Consider the following 18,978-nt stretch of genomic DNA (forward strand, 5'->3'; position numbering starts at 1 on the left):
AGCTCCTGGCTGTGACTTGTCCTTCCTGTGCTGAGTCACTGACTCACCATGGCTGTTGTCACCTTGTCCCTGCTACATCACAGGGAGGGGTGAGGCCTGGGATGCCAGAGGGATGGAGTTTGAGGAGACTGGGACTTCCTTACCCTCACAGGCACTGCTGGGGCCTCATACAGGCTTCGATTTGGGCTTGGGGTCCAGTCAGGGCCCAGCCAGTCTGTCCATATGCCAAGCCTGAGGTCACCCTGAGGTGTGTTTCTTAGCTCGGTTGGCAGAATAACAGCCCCTGCTGTCACCCATGTCCTAATCCTGCAACTTTAAGTTGCATGGCAAGAGGAGAGGAAGGGAAGCTGTGGATGGAGTTAGGACTGTGGATGGGGAGACTGTCCTGGATGACCTGGCGGCTGCAGCGTCGTCACAGTAGTCCTTAGGAGGGGAGGAGGGCGGGAGGAGGGTGGAGTCAGGGCAACATCTGTGAGAGCTCAGCTGGCCATCACTGTTTTTGAACGTGGAAGAGGCCAGGAGCCAGGGAGTGCAGGGGCCTCTAGGAACTGGAGGAGGTGGAAACAGATTCTCTCTAGAGCTTCCAGAGGGAGCTGCCCTTGCCCATGCCTTGATTTTAGCCCAGTGTGGCCCATTTGGACTTCTGATCTCCAACCTGGAGAGCGAGTCCCTCAGGGGGCTCCTATCCGAAGGCCCTGTGAGGATCCTGGTATTTCCAACCTCTCACCCTAAGTCTTGTCCCCAGAACAGCCATGTTTCAGGGAGTGCTGGCTCTGCTAACTGAGCCCCGAGTCTGTCTGTCCTACTCTGAGTTTGGTGGTCTGACCTCTGACCTTCTGCCTGAGGGTCAGCAAAAACCCATAAAGGCCTGGCAGGCAGGTGTGTGTGATGGGCCATAAGTGTGCAAGGGCTCTGCTGGGATGGTGGCAGAACCAGGTCAGGGTGGTGTAGGCCATCCTGTGCCTTCGTCTGCTCCAGATGCTGCAGTGAGGGCACAGCCTGGAGCAGCCAGGGGCCAGGTGAGGGTGTGGACATGGGGCATGGGTGTGACTATGGATGTGTGCATGGACATGGAGCATGGATGTGGCTGTGGGTGTGGATTTGGGGTCTCACATGGATGTGGGGTCTGATATGCAGTGTGGATTCTGGGTCTAATTTCTGGGCTGCAAGAGCTCAACCAGCTCCCCTCCAGGGCAATGTATTATAACATGTGTCCTTGAAATGAGTAATGATGGTGCTGAAGGGACTGTTCTCAGCTCCTAGCTCATCTGGTCCCACAAAAGTCCTTGCATGTGGCTGAAACTCAGTGTCACTGATGAGAACCTGAGGTATACATGGCACTGTGGTCAGTGCATGTGACGTTTTCTAGCCCTCTCCTGCCCTCCTCTGTGCTGAGCTCTTCTTCACACGCCATAGTGCTGTGCCCTGGTCCCGTTCCTGGCTTTGGGCCTTTGCTTCTATTGGGCAGACACCCTTAGTATAAACTTCATGAAGGAAGAATATTAACACTTTGCCATATTTGATGTATTTTTCATAGCGTGCATTTTAAAGTTTGTTTTGGTGTTTTGGAGCATAATTTTCATCCATCAGTGTTCTTTCTGAGTTTCCTTTCCAATTTTTGTTTGTTTCTTTATAAAGAAAGTCACTTTGCACCCTGAGAGCAGACAAATATTCCCTCACATTGTGCTTTAGATGGCTTTTCTTTTACACTTGACTCTTTGGAGTGCATGGATTGACTTTAGCTTGTGTTCTAAGAGAGTGAACTTTTTATTTTCAAAAACAGTTTGCTAAGATCTTTTTCTGGGCCTCATGCTCTGTTTCCAGAACTCAGGACTGTGGTGGCTGTGGAAGAGAGCATCCGTCTAGGGCCCAAGACCCTGGTGGCCTTGCAGGGTTAGTCTGATACACTGGGAACTTGCAGTAACAGCTCACTCTAATGAGTATTCACTCTGGGCCAGGCCCACCCATCTCTTTACCCGGCTTCATTTGCATGTATAAATGCTCCAAGGCCAAGGGCTGTACTATCCTTAGTGAATGAATAAGGAGACTATTCTGTCTGTGGGCAGGCACTTAACCTCTCATACCTACCTCAGTTTCCCTATTGTGGTAAATAAGGCTAATAATAAGAATTCCCATTATTGCAGGGTTGCTGGAAAATAATGCTATTAGAGTTCTTGACATGCTGCCTGTCTCAGAGTGAGCGCTCAGCCAGAGTTAGTGATAATGGAGTTGGTGATGGTGGTCATGGTGATGGTGAAGGTCATGGTGATGATAATGTTGGTGAGGATGATGATGGTGATTGAGGTGATGATAATGATGGTGTAGCAATGTTGGTGATGGTGATGAAAATGATGGTGATGAGGGTGGAGGTGATGATGATAATGATGGTGTAGCAATGTTGGTGATGATGATGGTGGTGGTGGTGATTATAGTGGTTGAGATGATGATAATGATGGTGTGGTGGTGGTGGTGATGATGAAGGTGGTTGAGATGATGATAATGATGGTGTGGCGATGTTGGTGATGGTGATGGTAGTGGTGATGATGATAGTGGTTGAAGTGATGATGATAATGATGGTGTGGCAATGTTGGTGATGGTGGTGGTGAGGGTGATGATGATGGTGGTGGTGATGGTGGTAGAGGTGATGATGATGGTGTGGTGATGGTGATGGCGATGGTGATGGTGGTTGAGGTGATGATGATAATGATGGTTTGGCAATGTTGGTGATGGTGATGATGGTGATGGTGAAGGTGAAGATAATGATGATGATGGTGGTGATGATAGTGGTTGAGGTGATGATAATGATGGTGTGGCAATGTTGGTGATGGTGTTGGTGGTGAGGGTGATGATGGTGGTGGTGATGGTGGTAGAGGTGATGATGATGATGGTGTGGCAATGTTGGTGATGGTGTTGGTGGTGAGGGTGATGGTGTTGGTGGTGAGGGTGGTAGAGGCGATGATGATGATGGTGTGGTGATGTTGGTGATGGTGATGGTAATGATAATGATGATGGTGGTTGAGGTGATGATGATGATGGTGTAGCAATGTTGGTGATGGTGATGGTGGTGATGGTGAAGATAATGATGATGGTAGTGATGATAGTGGTTGAGGTAATGATGATAATGATGGTGTGGCAATGTTGGTGATGGTGATGGTGGTGATGGAGATGGTGATGTTGTCACTCTTACAGGGCCAGGTTCGTTTTTCCTCTTTTATTGAGTTAAAATTCACATAGCATAATATTAATCATTTTAAAGTGAACAATTCAGTGGTACTTAGTAAATTCACAATGGTTTGCAACCATTGCCTCTATCTAGCTTCAAAATATTTTAATTGCCAAAGGAGACTCCGTACCCACTAAACAGTAACACCTCATTCCTCTCTCCTCCCACCTTCTGAAAGCACTACCAGTCAGCTTTCTGTCTCCGTGGATATGCCTATTATAAACATATTATCATTTCACATAAGTGGAATCATACAGCATTAGTCCTTATGTATCATGCTTCTTTCATTTAGTGTAATGCCTTCAAGATTCATCCACATTGTAGGGTGTATCAGGACCTCATTCCTTTTTAAGGCTGAATAATATTCCATTGTACATACAGATTAAATGTTGTTTATCCATTCATTGACGTTTATCCAAATGTCAGTGGACATTTGGGCAATTTCCACTTTTTGGTTATTGTGAATAATACTGTTAGGAATATTTGTGTACAAGGATTTGAGTACCTATTCATTTCTTTTTTGTTGTTGTTTTTTTTTTAGAGACAGAGTCACGCTTTATTGGCCAGGCTTGAGTGCAGTGGCACAATCTCGGCTCACTGCCACCTCTACTTCCTGGGTTCAAGTGATTCTCGTGCCTCGGCCTCCTGAGTAGCTAGGACCACAGGTGTGTGCCACCATGCCCAGCTAATTTTTGTATTTTTGATAGAGGCAGGGTTTCGCCATGTTGGTCAGGCTGGTCTCAAACTCCTAACTTCAAGTGATCTGCCCACCTTGGCCTCCCAAAGTGCTGGGATTACAGGCATGAGCCACAATACCTGGCCTGAGTACCTATTCTTAATTCTTTTGGGTATGTATCTGTCAGTGGAATTGCTGTGTCACATTGTAATTCTATGTTTAATTTTCTGAGGAAACATAAAATTTTTCTCCACAGTGCTTGCACCATTTTACATTTTTACCATTGATGTAAGAGGGTTATGATTTCTCTACATCCTCTCCAACACTTACTTTGAAAAAAAAAAAAATTGGCCAGGCACAATGACTCACGCCTGTAATCCCAGTACTTTGGTAGGCTGAGGTGGGTGGATCACCTGAGGTAAGGAGTTTGAGACCAGCCTGACCAACCCCATCGCTACTCAAAATACAAAAATTAGCTGGGCGTGGTGGCAGGCACCTGTAGTCCCAGCTACTCAGGAGGCTGAGACAGGAGAACTGCTTGAACCTGGCAGAGGTTGCAGTGAGCTGAGATTGCGCCACTGCATTCCAACCTGGGCGACGGAGCAAGACTCCATCTCAAATAATAATAATAATAATAATAATAATAATAATAATAATAAAATGTAGCCATCCTACTGGGTGTGAAGTGTTACCTTACTGTAGTTTTGATTTTAATTTCCTTAATGACTGAGAATGTTGAGCTTCTTTTCATGTGCTTGTTGTCCATTTGCATATTTCTTTGAAGAAATGTCTGTTCAAGTCCTTTACCTGTTTATTAATCAGATTGTTGAACTGTAATAGTTCTTTACATCTTGTGGATGCTGTGCCCTTGTCTTATTTATGGTTTGCAAATATTTCCTCCTGTTCTGTCACTTGCCTTCTTACTCTGTTGGTAGTGTCCTTTAATGCAAAAAAGTTTTTAATTTTGATGGGATCCAAATTAGCAATTTTTTCTTTTGTTATTCATGCTTTTGGTGTCATATCTAGGAATCTATTGTTGAATTCAGGGTCATGAAGATTTACTCCTATGTTTTAAGAGTTTTATAATTTTAGCTTATATTTAGGCTGTCAATCCATTTCTAGTTAATTTTTGTATGTGGTGTGAGGTAGGCATCCAACTTCATTCCATTGCATGTGGATGTCCACTTGCCTTAGCACCATATGTTGAAGAGATTATTCTTTCTCCATTGTGTGGTCTAGGAACCCTTGTTAAAAATCAGTTGGGTGTTGATGTATGGGTTTATTTCTGAGGTCTTAGTTCTATTGCATTGATCTATATGTCTATCCTTACGCCAGTGCCACAGTGTTTTATCATAGCCTTGTAGTAAGTTTTAAATCAGGAAGGGTAAGTTTCCTTAGCTTTTCCATTTCCATAAACAAAGTTGTTGGGATTTTGATAGGGATTGCATTGAATCTGTAGATTCATTTAGGTAGTATTGCTGTCTTAACACTATTAAGTCTTCCAGTTCATCAACATGGGATATATTTCCATTTATTGTATCCTTTAAGACCTCTTTCAACTGTGTACAAGTCTTGTGTTTCCTAGGTTAAATTTATTCCTATATATTAATATTTTGTTATTTTTGATGCTATTATAATGGTAATTGCTTTCTTGATTTTATTTTCAGATTATTCATTGCTAGTGTATAGAAATCCAACTGGTTTTTGTGTGTTGTTTTTGCACCTTCAACTTCTGAATTTATTTATTAGCTATAGAAAGTTTTTCTGCGTATGGATTCCTTAGAGTTTTCTATATACAGGATTATGTCATATGCAAATAAAGATAATTTTATATCTTCCTTTCCAATTCAGACTCCTTTTATTTCAGGAATTTTTGTGTCCTAATAGCTCTGGCTAGAGCTTCCAGTACTGTGTTAAACAGAAGTGGCAACACAATGGGCATCCTATTTTGTTCCTCATCTTATGGGAAAAGCTTACAGCCTTTCACCATTGTATACAATGTTTGCTGTGGATTTTTCATCGATGGCTTTCATCATGTTGAAGAAGTTCCCGTCTATTCCTAGTTTGTGGAGTGTTTTTATCATGAAAGGATTTTGTTAAGTGCTTTTTCTGTATCAATTGAGATGGTCACATAGGATTTTTCATCATTGTGTTAATATGGTATAATGTGTCTTGGGGAGGATGGGGAATTGGGGAAGGATTGGGAGAGATGGGAACATAGGAATGAGGCAGAGGGCTGTGCTGGCTCAGGAGAAGGAGCCCAGTGAGCCCTGCTTCTTCTTGTATTTTACCCACTTAATGAGATCTGTCCTCCTGGGTGAAGGAAAGAGAAGCACAACTTCTGCTGTCCCAGCCTCCAGGACAGAGCCCCAGGGTTGCATCTTTTTCTTCTTGCAGTCAGACGTGATGCTTCAGGGGTTGAAGCACTGATTTATTTTTATGTGCTGAACCATCCTTGCATTCCTGTGATAAATCCCACTTGGTCATGGTGCATTGTCCCCTTAATGTGCTCCTAGACTTTATTTGCTGGTATTCTGTTGAGGATTTTTACATCAAGAATCTGTTGAGGATTCTGTAGAGATACTGGTCTATAGTTTTCTTATAGTGTCTCTGTCTGGTTTTGGACTCAGGGTAATGCTGACCTCATAGAACGAGTTAGGAAATGTTCCCCGCTCTTCTATTTTCTGAAAAAGTTTGAGAAGGATTGGTGTTATTCTTCTTTAAATATTTGATAGAATTCACTATTGGTGGTTCTGGGATTTTCTTTTTGGGGGAGGTTTTTTGATTCCTGATTTAATCTCTTTACTTGTTATAGGTCTGTTCAAATGTTCTGTTTCTTTTTGAGTTAGTTTTGGCAGTTTGTGTGCTTCTGAGCATTTCTCCATTTCATCCAGGTTATGTAATTTATTGACCTATAATTTTTCATAGTATTCTGTTATAATCCTTTTTTATTTCCTTAAGGTCAGCAGTGTCTTTATGTTCGTTTTTTTGTTTGTTTGTTTGCTCTGATTAAAAACAGTTTGCTTCATGCACATCTGTAGCTTCCATTCCAGGTAGCTTGCTGCCCAGACCCCCTTCTATAGTGACATTCTAGGGCTGCCTGGGGGGAATGTCCATTTTTAAAATTACTGGTCAGTTTTATCTACATGCATTTGCTCACTAGAGGAAGATGTTGAAGTATTTTCCAGTTTGTTTGCTGCATTCTTCTTCTGGGAGTTGTCTGGATCTGTGCCCTGCCCATTATCCACTGTGTTCTTATTTAGTCTTGGAGCCTCTTTACATGCTACAGATGGCCATTCTCATGTCACTTTTTTTTTTTTTTTTTTTTTTTTTGGAGACAGAGTCTCACTGTGTTGCCCAGGCTGGAGTGCAGTGGTGCAATCTCAGCTCACTGCAACCTCCGCCTTCCGGGCTCAAACAATTCCCCCACCTCAGCTTCCCGAGTAGCTGGGATTACAGGTGTGTGTCACTATGCCCTGGCTAATTTTTTTTGTATTTTTATTAGAGACGGGGTTTCACCATGTTGGCCAGGCTGATCTTGAACTCCTGACCTCAAGTGATCCACCCACCTTGGCCTCTTAAAGTGCTGGGATTACAGACATGAGCCACCACACCTGGCCTCATGTCACTTTTAACTAAAAAAAGTATCAGAATAAAACAAAGCATTTCCATTTTGCTGGGTTTGCTTCTGCAGAAGTTTATTGATGTCTTAGGTTGTATCCTTTGATACTCTGTCTTCATTCCTCAAATGGCTTAAAGCCTGTAGCCCTGCCATCTGCGTGGGAGGAGCGCTCTCTTGTTCTAAGTCTCCAAGCACGTTTGCAAGGGGTCTGGAGGAGCTCCAGGGAGGGAATGAGGAAAGAATAGTTCTGTGTCTGGAGTCCTGGGCATGTCCCAAGGCCAGGCTGCTAGGCCTGTGTCTGGGCCTCTTCGTGGCCCCCATGAGGATGAGCTGGATGGGTGGCTATGGTGTGGCCCGCAGGAGGGGCTCCGAGCTGCCTTTGGTGTTTTCTGACCCCTCAGGTTACCCCTGGTGAGGTGATGGGGACAGCCAGGCTCTGAGAACCCCTCTTCCTTCCCTGCCCCCCCGGTGATGGGGCACTGGTGGCCCTCACCCAGGCTGGCTTGCTGGATGGCCCATTCATTGGGTCCTCTTAGTGGGGCATATCTAGACGCTGCAGAGGCCTTTCCAGGAGGACATCTCTGCAGCTCTTTCCCTCCACCCTGCTTTCTCGATAGAACACTGTCCCTGCACAGCTGTGCTCCATCTGGTCCAGGTTCCCAGACGATGAGCAGGGATTCTCCCTAGAGCTTGGCAGATGGAAAGTGCTTGAGGGGGTGCTGAGTGCCGAGGTAATGGTCTGTTTCATCTCATTTCAGCTGTGTTGGGGTAGAAGAGGAGGAGGCGCCCGACATCGACATATACCACTGCCCAAACTGTGAGAAAACCCATGGAAAGTCCACCTGTAAGTACCGCAGCCCGAGCGGCCACCTCTTGCTGACGAGAGCGGCATCCACCCTGCCTGCGCTGTGTGGAGGGCGAGGTCTCTGCTGGCCCTGGGCCCTGGGTTGCTGGGGGCAAAACGCCCTGAGTAGTGTCTAGGGCTGGGGACTCTGCCAGCCTAGCTTTCTGTCCCCTGTAGCCTCACTAGGCCCACTGTAGCCCCTCCTGATCAGCTCCCGCTGGCAGAGGCAGCTGTGCACAGACCCAAAGGGCCTTCTGAGGCCTGGGGAGAGGCCAGGCCAGCCTGAGTTAGGGGGACACGGACGTGGGGACCTGGATAAATGGTGATGCGGGGGTTTTCCAGGGTCCCCAGCCTAGCCCGGCCCAGCCAGCCACTGCCACACGGGGGGGCACAGCCTGTTTGTGTTTTCTGGGCACGTGCATTGTTGGTGGGCTCTGTCCTCCCCTCCTTTTTCAGCCCTGCCTCATGCCACCCACCTCCTCTGCAGAGAATCTTGGAGGGCCTTTGCCTTTCCCACACAGCCTGCTGTTCGTGTGTCCTAAGGGCTGAGGCTCCGTTTTCTTCTTGGCCCTTTCAGGTGTGCTGGGTCCTGGGATGCAGGCTTGGCTCACACTGTTCAGGTTCATCCAGGTGAGCTGGAGGTTACATGAGCCTTGAGCTCCAAGCCTCAGCCCTGGTTGCAGACAGGGAGCTGTGTGGTGGTCTGCAAGGACTCGGGAGGGGTGTGGCCGGTAGACAGGACAGATGGTATGGATGTGGGTGTGTTTGTTTAATGTGGCGTCTTGTTTCCACGTCATTGGAGGGTCTTGGGTGCTCACAGAATCTGCAGGCTGGACATGGGCCCTGGCTGGGTCAGCTGATCACATCCCTGCTGACCTGAGCCCTGGAGAAGTCTGTGGTATTTTGTTATGGCAGCCTGAACAGAGTGTGACATACACACAGGCACGTGCACACACACATACACATGCACACATAATGTAAGCGTACACATACATGCACACGCGCATGTGTACAGCCAGGCAGGGCCTGGGGGTCCCACCGCCTGCTACCTCAGCACTGTCTGCTAGTTTGGATGTCTCTCCCTGGGCGGTTGGCCATAGGAGACGGGAAGGGGAGCCTGCACTGATGTTTTAGTGCAATAGAGGGCAGGTTGGGACACCAGGCCTCTGCCCAAACTCCCCGCAGGCACAGGGGCAGGGTCTGGGTGAGGCAGGCACACAGGACTCCCATGGCAGGTGGCTGTTTCTGGGGATGCCTGGGGACATTAGAGAAATCGAAACTGTGTGCTCACCCATGTGTAAAACCTGCCCAACCCCAGCACCACACCATTGCTCTACCCCAACCCCAACTCATGCAGGAGCCCCCAAGCAAGGACCCCTTGAAACGTATGCTGACTATCAGGAGAAGGGGCTCCTGGCCCAGGGGTTTCCGACACTTTCTTTTCTACCAGTCTGAAAGCCTCTTCTCAAGTGATGCACATGTGTACAAACCACACAAGAGCAACGCCACCCCAGCATCCTCCTGAGCCCCCCACTCAGGGGACCTGAGAGGGTCCTGCCTCCCAGGAGAGCACGTCCTGGGGTGTCCTGGCTCCAACCCTGCTCTGCCCTGACACCTGCCCCCTAGGCCCCATGGGGCAGCCCCAGATTCCCACTGGAAGCTCAGCCCTGTTTGTGTCGTTCCTGTTGTAAAGACAGCTTGGCCCTGAGCTTTCCAGGTGAGCTCATTGAGGTGCCAGAAACACGAAGATACCCCGCCAGGCTGATCCTTCCTGCTGTTTCTGAGCAATAACCAGATGATAGGTTAATGAGCTTGCCATAGGCAGATGCATTCTGAGCATAAATGCAGCCAACTCTTGGGGACCAGGAGTAAGAAGGCAATTTAGGAATCCCGGAACCTCCCCACAGGCAAACCATCGGCCTGTAAGTTCAGAAGAGCTGCTAGCTTCTCCTCATCCCCCTCTTGCATATTTGTTGAGGCTGTGCTGGGGATCGGGTCGAGACCTGAAACACATGCAGCCCCCGCCGTTGTCCAGCAATGGACAGGCACAAAGTGTTCAGGCCTTGGGAGAGGCCAAAAAAGAGCAGCCCGGTCCTCAGAGTAGTGAGAGCCCCACCTGCCCCAGCCCCAGCATCACCAGCTGCGAGGCCAGGCCTCCAAGGCTCCCTCGACCCGGCCTCAGCTCACAGAACAGGGGTGCTGGGGCCCCTTCCACCTATTACCTGCATCCTCCCTCTGCCCCTGCTGATTCCATAGGACTCATCCCACAGGGCTGTGGGGGTCTGGTGCTTCAGCTTGCAACTGGGCCCCAGTTACTTAACTGGGCTTAAGTAATAGAAAATTGATTTCTTACAGTTCTGGAGGCTGGAAGTCCAAGATCAAGGTGCTGGCTGATTCAGTGTGTGGTGAGGGCCTGCTTCTGGTTCGTAGACAGTGACCTCTTGCCGTGTCCTCACATGGTGGAAGGAAGGAGGCAGCTCTCTGGGGTCTCTTTTATAAGGACACTAATCCCATTCAGGAGGACTTTGTCCTCATGACCTCATCACCTCCCAAAGGCCCCGCCTCCTAAGATCGTCACCTTAGGGGTCAGGATTTCAACAAATACATTTTGGTGGGACGGATGTTCAGTCCACGGCTGTGTGCATGTGTGTGTGTGTGTGTGTGCAAGCACGTGTGTCTGCATGCACGTGTCTATGTGCTGAATGTGCTGTATAAATTCTGTGAAGCAGATTTTCAGTCATTATTGAGGGACGTGTGCTCCATCAGGGACAAAGGTACACGGTTCTAGCACCTTCCACCAGTGTGTATGCTCAGATTTGAAGTGAGTGTGCGCTGTGCCCAGAGTCTGTCTGTGATGCCTCAGTTGGTCTTTGCATTGACTCCAGGCACGCCTTGCACACCAAGGCGCTCTAGGGACAAGAGGGCCCCTCTGTGTCCCTGGAGAAGCTCTAAGCCAGTGCTGGGAACCTCTGGAGGCCTTGAGCCTGCCTCCACCTGTCCTACTCCTGCCACCCTGGCTTTCGGGTGGGGATGGGGGCTGCTCAGGGTTCCAGAGCGAGCTGTGCCTGAGGCCTGGTCCTCACAGTTTGCCCCCTCTTTTTGAAAGCCACAGTGGTGGGGATTGCAGGATCCCTCCCTGTTCCAGTATGTCCCTTGAGCTGATTTTGGCCATGGCCTGTGGGCAGGGACCATAGGCCCACAGGTTTACCTGACTGACGGATTGGGTACAGGGTGTCCCAGGGTGCCTGACCAGGAACTCGGGAAGGCATCCCTATCTGATGAGGAATGGTTAGAAGCGGGCCTGAATTGCAGCTCCTGACTTACACGCAGTCACTTATCTTATTGAACTGACTTTCCTCATCCCGTCCTGCCCCGTGGGTTTGGGGTGACTCTGCTCAGCGGCTGTCTCGGTGTGTTGTCACAGGGGCGCTGTCGTCATGCTCCGCATGTGGCTCTGGGACAGGGTGCCCCATGCCAGCAGCAGGAGGGACAGTCGGCCTCCTTGCCCCTCTGTGTACCTTTGCTGGTGACCTTGGCACGGCCCCACGTCTCTGGCCTCAGTTGCTTCATCCGTGACGTGTGGACCCTGCCCCACAAGAGAGGAGGTACACAGGTGTAGCCGGGGGCCCTTGGCCTCAGTGAGCGTCCTCGGACAGGAGTGTGATCGATGAAATAATGACCATGCAGACAGGTGATGGGGAGGATGCCCTCACCCTGCCGGCCGTGCTGGGCCCCTGTGGGCTCCCCTCTGTGGCACCCTGTCTCTGTGGGCTGCCTCCTCTTCCTTGATCTCCTCAGCCAGCCCTGAGGCCTCTCCCAGCTGCAGTGTCACTGCTGCCGCGTAATCACAGGGCTGCCTCGCGCTCCTGCCTGGGCTGCCTCGCGCTCCTGCCTGAGCCGCCGCCGTCCTGGACCTTCATTGCAGCCCCTCCTTGGAGCCCTGCCCACACTCGGTACTCCTCACAGGTGGTAACCTAAGGGCAGGCAGGGAGCTCTGCTTGGTGCAGAAAACTCAGCTCTGGAAGTTTCCTCCCTAGGTCCCACTTGGCTCCCCCATGGAGTAGATATAACGGCCTCCATTTCCACGAGGCCTTCCAAGGCAGGGAAGGCACTTTGTGAACTCTGAAGCCCTTTGCTCCCTTGATACCCACACCTCCCCCGGTAGCAGCAGGCCCAGCAGGAAGGTGATGGTATTCACAGTCACCGAGGCTTAGGACTGTTGGGGGGTCAGGAGGGTCTGGGCTGTCATTGGGGGTGTCTTTTTTCCAACTCCTTTACGCTCTGGGCTGAACATCTCAGCACACACACTTCTAGGGCCAGCCTTGGCCCCCTTCCCATCTCAGCTCTTAAGAAGCAGGGGCTCCCAAGCATCTGAAGCTTGGGTGACACCTGCTCCAGCACTCCCAGCCTTGCAGGGAGCCAAGCTACTCAGTGAATGCTTGCAAACTGCAACAGGAGGGCAGGTTGGAGTTATCTGTGGCCCTGGCATTGCCTGGCTCAGGCTGGCACCAAGAGGGCAGGAGCATGGGCTGAACTGAGCCTTCTCTGTTGATAGTTATGAAGGCAGATGCATCTACCTCTCCTTCCGAGTTGCTCTGAAGCTGAGCAGCCAGTGTGACAAGGATGGGAGACTTCATCTGCCTGCAGACACTCCCCCTGTGCCCACTGTGTGCTGGGCCCAGTACTGGTCACAGGGGGCACCCAGGGATGAGCCCAGGGTCTGTTAGGAGCACCAAGCCAGCCTGCGAGTGTGTTCTGTCCGTGGACAAGCAGCTACCACGCCAGGTGGCTTTGCCCTGAGAAAATGCCCAGCGGAGTCTGGAGCAGACACTGTGCATGTGCCAACCTGTATCCCACAGCCACCCCACAAGGCCTGTGTGAGCCTTTCTCTAGTAAAGGTGAGGCACAGAGATGTCAAGTAATTTGCCCAAGGTTACACAGCTAGAAGAGGATTGGCCAAAACAGATTGGAACCCTTTTTGTTGCTCATCTGTGTCTGATGCTTCCTTCAGAAGTCCTGGCTTCTGGCCTTGACTCTCAGATTTTGCCAAGTTTCCATAGTGTCCATTTGAATTGTGGGCAGAGAGATTGAACACAATGCGAAGGTTCTTTGCAAATAAGAGATCCCAGCCCCACCCAGCCCTGCTCCTTTGAGTTGGTAGCAGAGCCTGCTCAGAGGCAGGCATTGTCACTAGGTGATTGTTAGTTCCGTTTGCCCCCACAGCCACCGAGACTCAGGAGAATGACACATGGCCTTCTAAGGCCCCCATCCCCTGCGCCCCCCACCTCACCTTTGTCTGTGAAGGAAGAGCACCGTACGGGCCCTGCCTGGCTCTGCTCTTGAATTCAGTCCCTTTCCTGCTCAAGGGTCAGCCTGTGTCAGACTCAGCTAAGCAGCCCCCAAGGAGGGCATCTCCATGCCCCGATGGGCCTCCCTTACCCCAGCTGCTCTTTTCTGCCTGGTTGAGTACAAGGCTGGGAGCTAGGGACATAGCAGGGTGGAGAAGAAATTGCTTCCCTCCCTTCAGGGACTTGAAGTCCAGTAGGGGGGTGTGTGCGTGCATAGGGCTTGCGGTTCGGTAGGGGTGTGTGCATGTGTATGTACATGTGTGTGTGCATGCGTGTGTGTGCATGCATTGTTCCACGGGTGTGTAGTCCACTAGGGATGTGTGTACATGTGCTCACATGCACATGTAAGAAGTCCAGGGTGTGTATACCTTGTGCCCCGGGAGAAGGTGTGACCTGGGCAGTGTGAGGAAGTAGGTGGGGTGGACAGGTCCATGGTTGGTGGTGGGCAGGGGAGGGCTGGAGTGTGGCCAGCACAGAGGAGCGGGGATGTGCACCACCTGGAGAGGTGGGGAGGAGAGGGAAAAAGATGGTGGGACCTGACCTGCCCCTGTCCGTGGCTGTGGCTATTGGGGTGATGGAGGTCCCAGTAGGGAGGTGACAGAGTCCAGCTGTGGAGGCCTTGGGATGGTGAGGCCGAACCGTGGCTGAGGACCTTTTCAGGAGTTGCCTCCCTGGTGGTCTCTGCAGACTCAGAGCCTGAATGAGGAGGGGTCCTGGGAGACCCCAGCTTCTGGGTCAGGGAATGGAGGACAGTGGTGCCATCCGCGGTGAGGTGTGGGATGGGAGAGGACACGAGGTCGAGGTGGGGAGTTGACTCCTCTCTCTGTGTGTGGCAGGGTGGGGGTGTCATCAGCCTTGGGAGGTGAGTGTGAGCCCAGCAATGTTGGGAGTTGTTAGTAGGCTGGGTGCCAAGGTTCTTAGGGGAGGTTGTGGAGCCCTGCTGGGGCTGCGCTGTGTGATGGACCTTTCTTCCGGTCTCCTCTACAGTAAAGAAGAAGCGGACCTGGCACAAACACGGACCGGGGCAAGCGCCCGACGTCAAGCCTGTGCAGAACGGCAGCCAGCTCTTCATCAAGGAGCTGCGGAGCCGGACCTTTCCCAGGTGGGCTGGCCCTCCCTCTATGCTCCGCCTACAGCCAGGGGATGAGCATTCTCTCCGTCCCTCGCCCTGCTATCCATCACTGGGAGCTCCCTCTGCTATGCTTGCTGGAAAGCAGGAAGCAGGGAGCCTGTCTCCTGGAGGCAGCATAGTCCGCACCAGCAACCCAGAGCTCCCTGCAAATGGGCCAAACTCTCCTCCCCTTGGTCAGCACTTCCCTGGGGGTGGGGAACAAGCATTGGCGACCCTTCTCCAGCTGGGTGGAAGGGACCTCTCTCCCAACCTGAGTATGCCCAACACCTGCCAGGTACTCTCCTGAACCCTTGGCTCCCAGTCCTTCCTCAGCCCACACGCGTGCTCCCATGACCCAGGCAGGCGTCATCCTCATGTCTCCTTCTCAGAGACCCCCAGTGCCCACACTCTTGTTCTGCATGAGGGCAGAGGACAGAATTCTGGCCACAGGGAGGACGCAGCTGGGAGCAGCTCCTGGTGAGAAAGGAGTTGTTTAGGGGAAGCACCTCCGAGCTGCCCTGTGGCCGTTCTTGAGCTAGAGACAGTTTCTGTTTGTCACACAGCCTTTATTTCTCCCTCACTTTTGAGGGATAATTCCGCTGGACACAGAATCGTAAGTTGGTGGAGTTTTTTTCTTTTGACATTTTAAATTCCAACTCCCTTCTTGGTGTGTGATTTCTGATGCAAAATCCAATGGAACTCTTGTTCTGACTCCTCTCTGGGCAAGGTATTTTTCTCCTGGCTTCTTTATTTTTTCTTTTCTGACCTTCATTGAGATAAAATACATATAATACAGTTCACCCATTTAAAATGTGCAGTTCAGCGGATTTTACCGTATTCACAGATATGTGCGCATCACTGATTTTGGGACATTTTCATCACCCCCAAAATAAATCCCATTACCTTTATACATCATCCCTGTCTTCCCATCCCCTTTCCCAGCATGTCCTTAGTAACCACTAATCCACTTTCTTGTTTCTGTAGATTTGCTTCATATAAATGGAGCTCTACAACAAGACTGGCCTCTTTCATTTAGCAGAGTGCATTCAAGGGTCATCTGTGCTGTGGCATGTGTTAGCACCTCACTCCTTTTCTGAGGCTGAATGATATTTTATCATATAGATATTCCACATAGGTACTCTGTCCATTCATCAGGTGATGGTCATTTGCGTTGTTTCCACTTTTTGGCTACTATGAATAATTGTGCCATAAACATTTTTATATGAGTTTTTATGTGGACATATGCTTTTATTGTTTTAGGAGTGTAATTGCTGGGTCATATGGTAACTGTTTAACTGTTTGAAGAACTGTCAGACTGTTTTCCAAAGCAGCTTCCCCATTTTACCTTCCCACCAGCAGCATATGAGGGTCTCCATTTCTTCACATCCTCACTAGAACTTGTTATTATCTGACTTAACTTGATTCTAGCCATGTGGGTGGGTGTGAACTGGTATCTTATTTTTTGATTTTCATTTCTCTAGTAATTAGTGATGTCGAGCATCTTTTCATGAACTTGTCGATCCTTGTATATCTTCCTTGGAAAAATGACTATTCAGGTCCTTTGCCCATTTTTATTTTTAGTTTTTGCTTTTTAAAAAAATTATTGAGTTTAAAAGTTTCATATATAGTACATTCTAGATACAAGCCCATTACCTGATATATGATTTCAAAATACTGTCTCCTATTCTGTGGGTCGTCTTTTTACTTTCTTGATGGTGTCATTTGAAGTAGAAAAGTTTTTAATTTTGATAAAGTCCAATTAATCTATTTTTTTTTGTTGTGCTTTTGTTCTCATATCTGAGAATCCATTGCCAAATCCAAAGTCATGAAGATTTGTTGATACATTTTCTTCTAAGAGTTTTGTAGTTTTAGCACATACAGTTTGTTCTTTGATACGTTTTGAGCTTATTTTTATATACGGTGTGAGGTAAGGATTGAACTTCATTTTTTTATGCATGCAGCTCTTCATTTGTTGTAGTACCATTGGTTGAAAACACTATTCTTTTGCTAGTAAACAGTCTTGGCACCCTTGTCAAACTCAATTGGCCATAGATGTGTTTGTTTCTGATATTAAATTCTATTCCACTGATCTACATATCTGCTTATGCCAGTACCACACAGTCTTAATTACTATAGTAATTTATAGTGAGTTTTGAAATCAGGAAGTACAAGTCTTCCAAGTTTGTTTTTCTTTTTCTTTTCTTTCTTTTTTTTTTTGAGATGGAATCTCACTCTGTCACCCAGGCTGGAGTACAGTGGCATGATCTAGGCTCACTGCAACCTTCACCTCCCAGGTTCAAGTGATTCATCTGCCTCAGCCACCTGAGTAGCTGGGACTACAGGCTTGCACTACCAAGCCTGGCTAATTTTTTGTGGTTTTAGTAGAGACGGAGTTTCACCATGTTGGCCGGGCTGGTCTCAAACTCCTGCCCACCTCGGCCTCCCAAAGTGCTGGGATTACAGGCGTGAGCCACCACGCCTGGCCAAGTTTGTTTTTCTTTTTCAAGTTTGTTTTGATCATTCTAGGTCCCTTTTATGTGAATTTTAAGGTCAGCTTGTCAATTTTTACAAGGAAGTCAGCTGGGATTTTGAAAGCTATTGCTTTCAATCTGTAGATCACTCTGCAAGTATTTCAATCTTAACAATGTTAAAACTTCTAAGCTGTGAACATGGATGCTTTTCCATTTATTTAGATCTTTTAAGTTTCTTTCAAGAATGATTTATAGTTTTCAAAGTATTTTACATTTCCTCTGTTAAATATATTCTGAAGTATTTTATTCTTTTTGGTGCTCTTGTAAATAGAATTGTTTTCTTAATTTTCAGATTGTTCATTGCTAGTGTGTGGAAATACAATTGATTTTTATGTGTTGATCTTGTATCTTGCAACCTTGCTGAACTAGTTTATTAGTTCTAATAGTTTTTTTAGAGGGTTCCTTAGTATTTTCTATACACATATGATCATGTCATTTGCAAACTGAGATAGTATGACTTCTTCCTTTCCCATCTAGGTGACCTGTATTTATTTTTCTTGCCTAATTGCTGTGCCAAGAACCCCCAATATCACCTCGAATAGAAGTGGCAAGGTGAGGGTGGTCAGGGCCCCACTCAGTACTATCAGCATGCCACACCCAAGGGAGAGCTTCAGTTTCACTAGTCAGAGCTGGATGCAAGAAGGCAGCCCTCACCCCTTGGCACTACTTGCCACAGACTTAAACTCAGCAACCGTCAGCTGGGGCAGAATGAGAAGTGGAAGTCCTGCTTTTCCAAGAAGAAAGCTCTCTAGCTGGGAGCTGGTGGGGATGAAGCCTGTGTTCTTGGCTGTAGCACAGTGGAGTGTCCTCTCTGAGCTCTGAATGGGAATGGAGGGGGCAGTCTTGGTCCAAATGTCACAGACTCTTCTTACTGAGTTTTTGGAGATTTTCTTAAATAGATGTTTCTTCATTTGCTCTTTGGTCTTGGGACCATTTCCAGAAGGCTCTGAATAATTGTTTTTTAAATAATTTTCACCAGTTCATTGTCATGCTGGAAGTTGACCTCGCTCATCTGACTTCTTTCAAGATATTTGCTTTGTCTTTTTTTTTTTTTTTGCAGTTTGAATATGATATGCCTAGGTGCAGAATTTTTGGCATTTATCCTCCTTTATGTGGTCTAATATTTTTGGATCTTTGGTTTCATGTCTGCCATTAATTTTAGAAAATTCTCAGCCCTTATTACTTCAAGTAAATATTTATTCTACTGCATTTTCTCTTCCTTTTTATATTCTCAGTATGCACATTACACTGTTTGTAATTCTTCTTCTACATTTCTTGGATATTCTACTCCTCCCCTTGACCCCCACCCACCTGCTTCTTCATTCTGTTTGGAGTTCAGGCTGGAAGTTTTTATTGACGTAACTTCAGGCTTACTGGTTCTTTTCTTGGCAATGTCTCGTCTACTGATGAGCCCATCAAAGGCATCCTTCATTTTTGCTACTTTTATTATTATTTTTAAATTTGTAGCCTTTCCCTTTTGGCTGTGTCTTAGTTTCCATTTCTCTGTTTACATTACCCATCTGTTCTTACATGTTGTCAGCTTTTCCCATTAGTGTAGCTAACCTATTAATCCTAGTTATTTTAAATTTTCTGTCTGATAATTCAGAAACCTGTGCTATGTCT

At 48.1% G+C, this 18,978-nt stretch overlaps 2 protein-coding genes across 3 annotated transcripts in view; one reads left to right on the top strand and one right to left on the bottom strand.

Annotated features, from left to right (window-relative positions):
- NINJ1 (ninjurin 1) overlaps positions 1–18,978 on the bottom strand; it is an 868,176-nt gene that overhangs the window by 500,556 nt on the left and 348,642 nt on the right. The window lies entirely within an intron of this gene.
- PHF2 (PHD finger protein 2) overlaps positions 1–18,978 on the top strand; it is a 104,546-nt gene that overhangs the window by 47,078 nt on the left and 38,490 nt on the right. For both annotated transcript variants that reach the window (XM_050761580.1, XM_050761579.1), the window contains exons 2-3: positions 8,280–8,365; positions 14,701–14,815. In XM_050761580.1, coding sequence (XP_050617537.1) covers positions 8,280–8,365; positions 14,701–14,815 — 201 coding nt within the window. The remainder of the gene's footprint in view (positions 1–8,279; positions 8,366–14,700; positions 14,816–18,978) is intronic.

The sequence above is a fragment of the Macaca thibetana genome, chromosome 15 (genome assembly GCF_024542745.1).
Source record: "Macaca thibetana thibetana isolate TM-01 chromosome 15, ASM2454274v1, whole genome shotgun sequence".
Lineage (NCBI taxonomy): Eukaryota > Metazoa > Chordata > Mammalia > Primates > Cercopithecidae > Macaca > Macaca thibetana.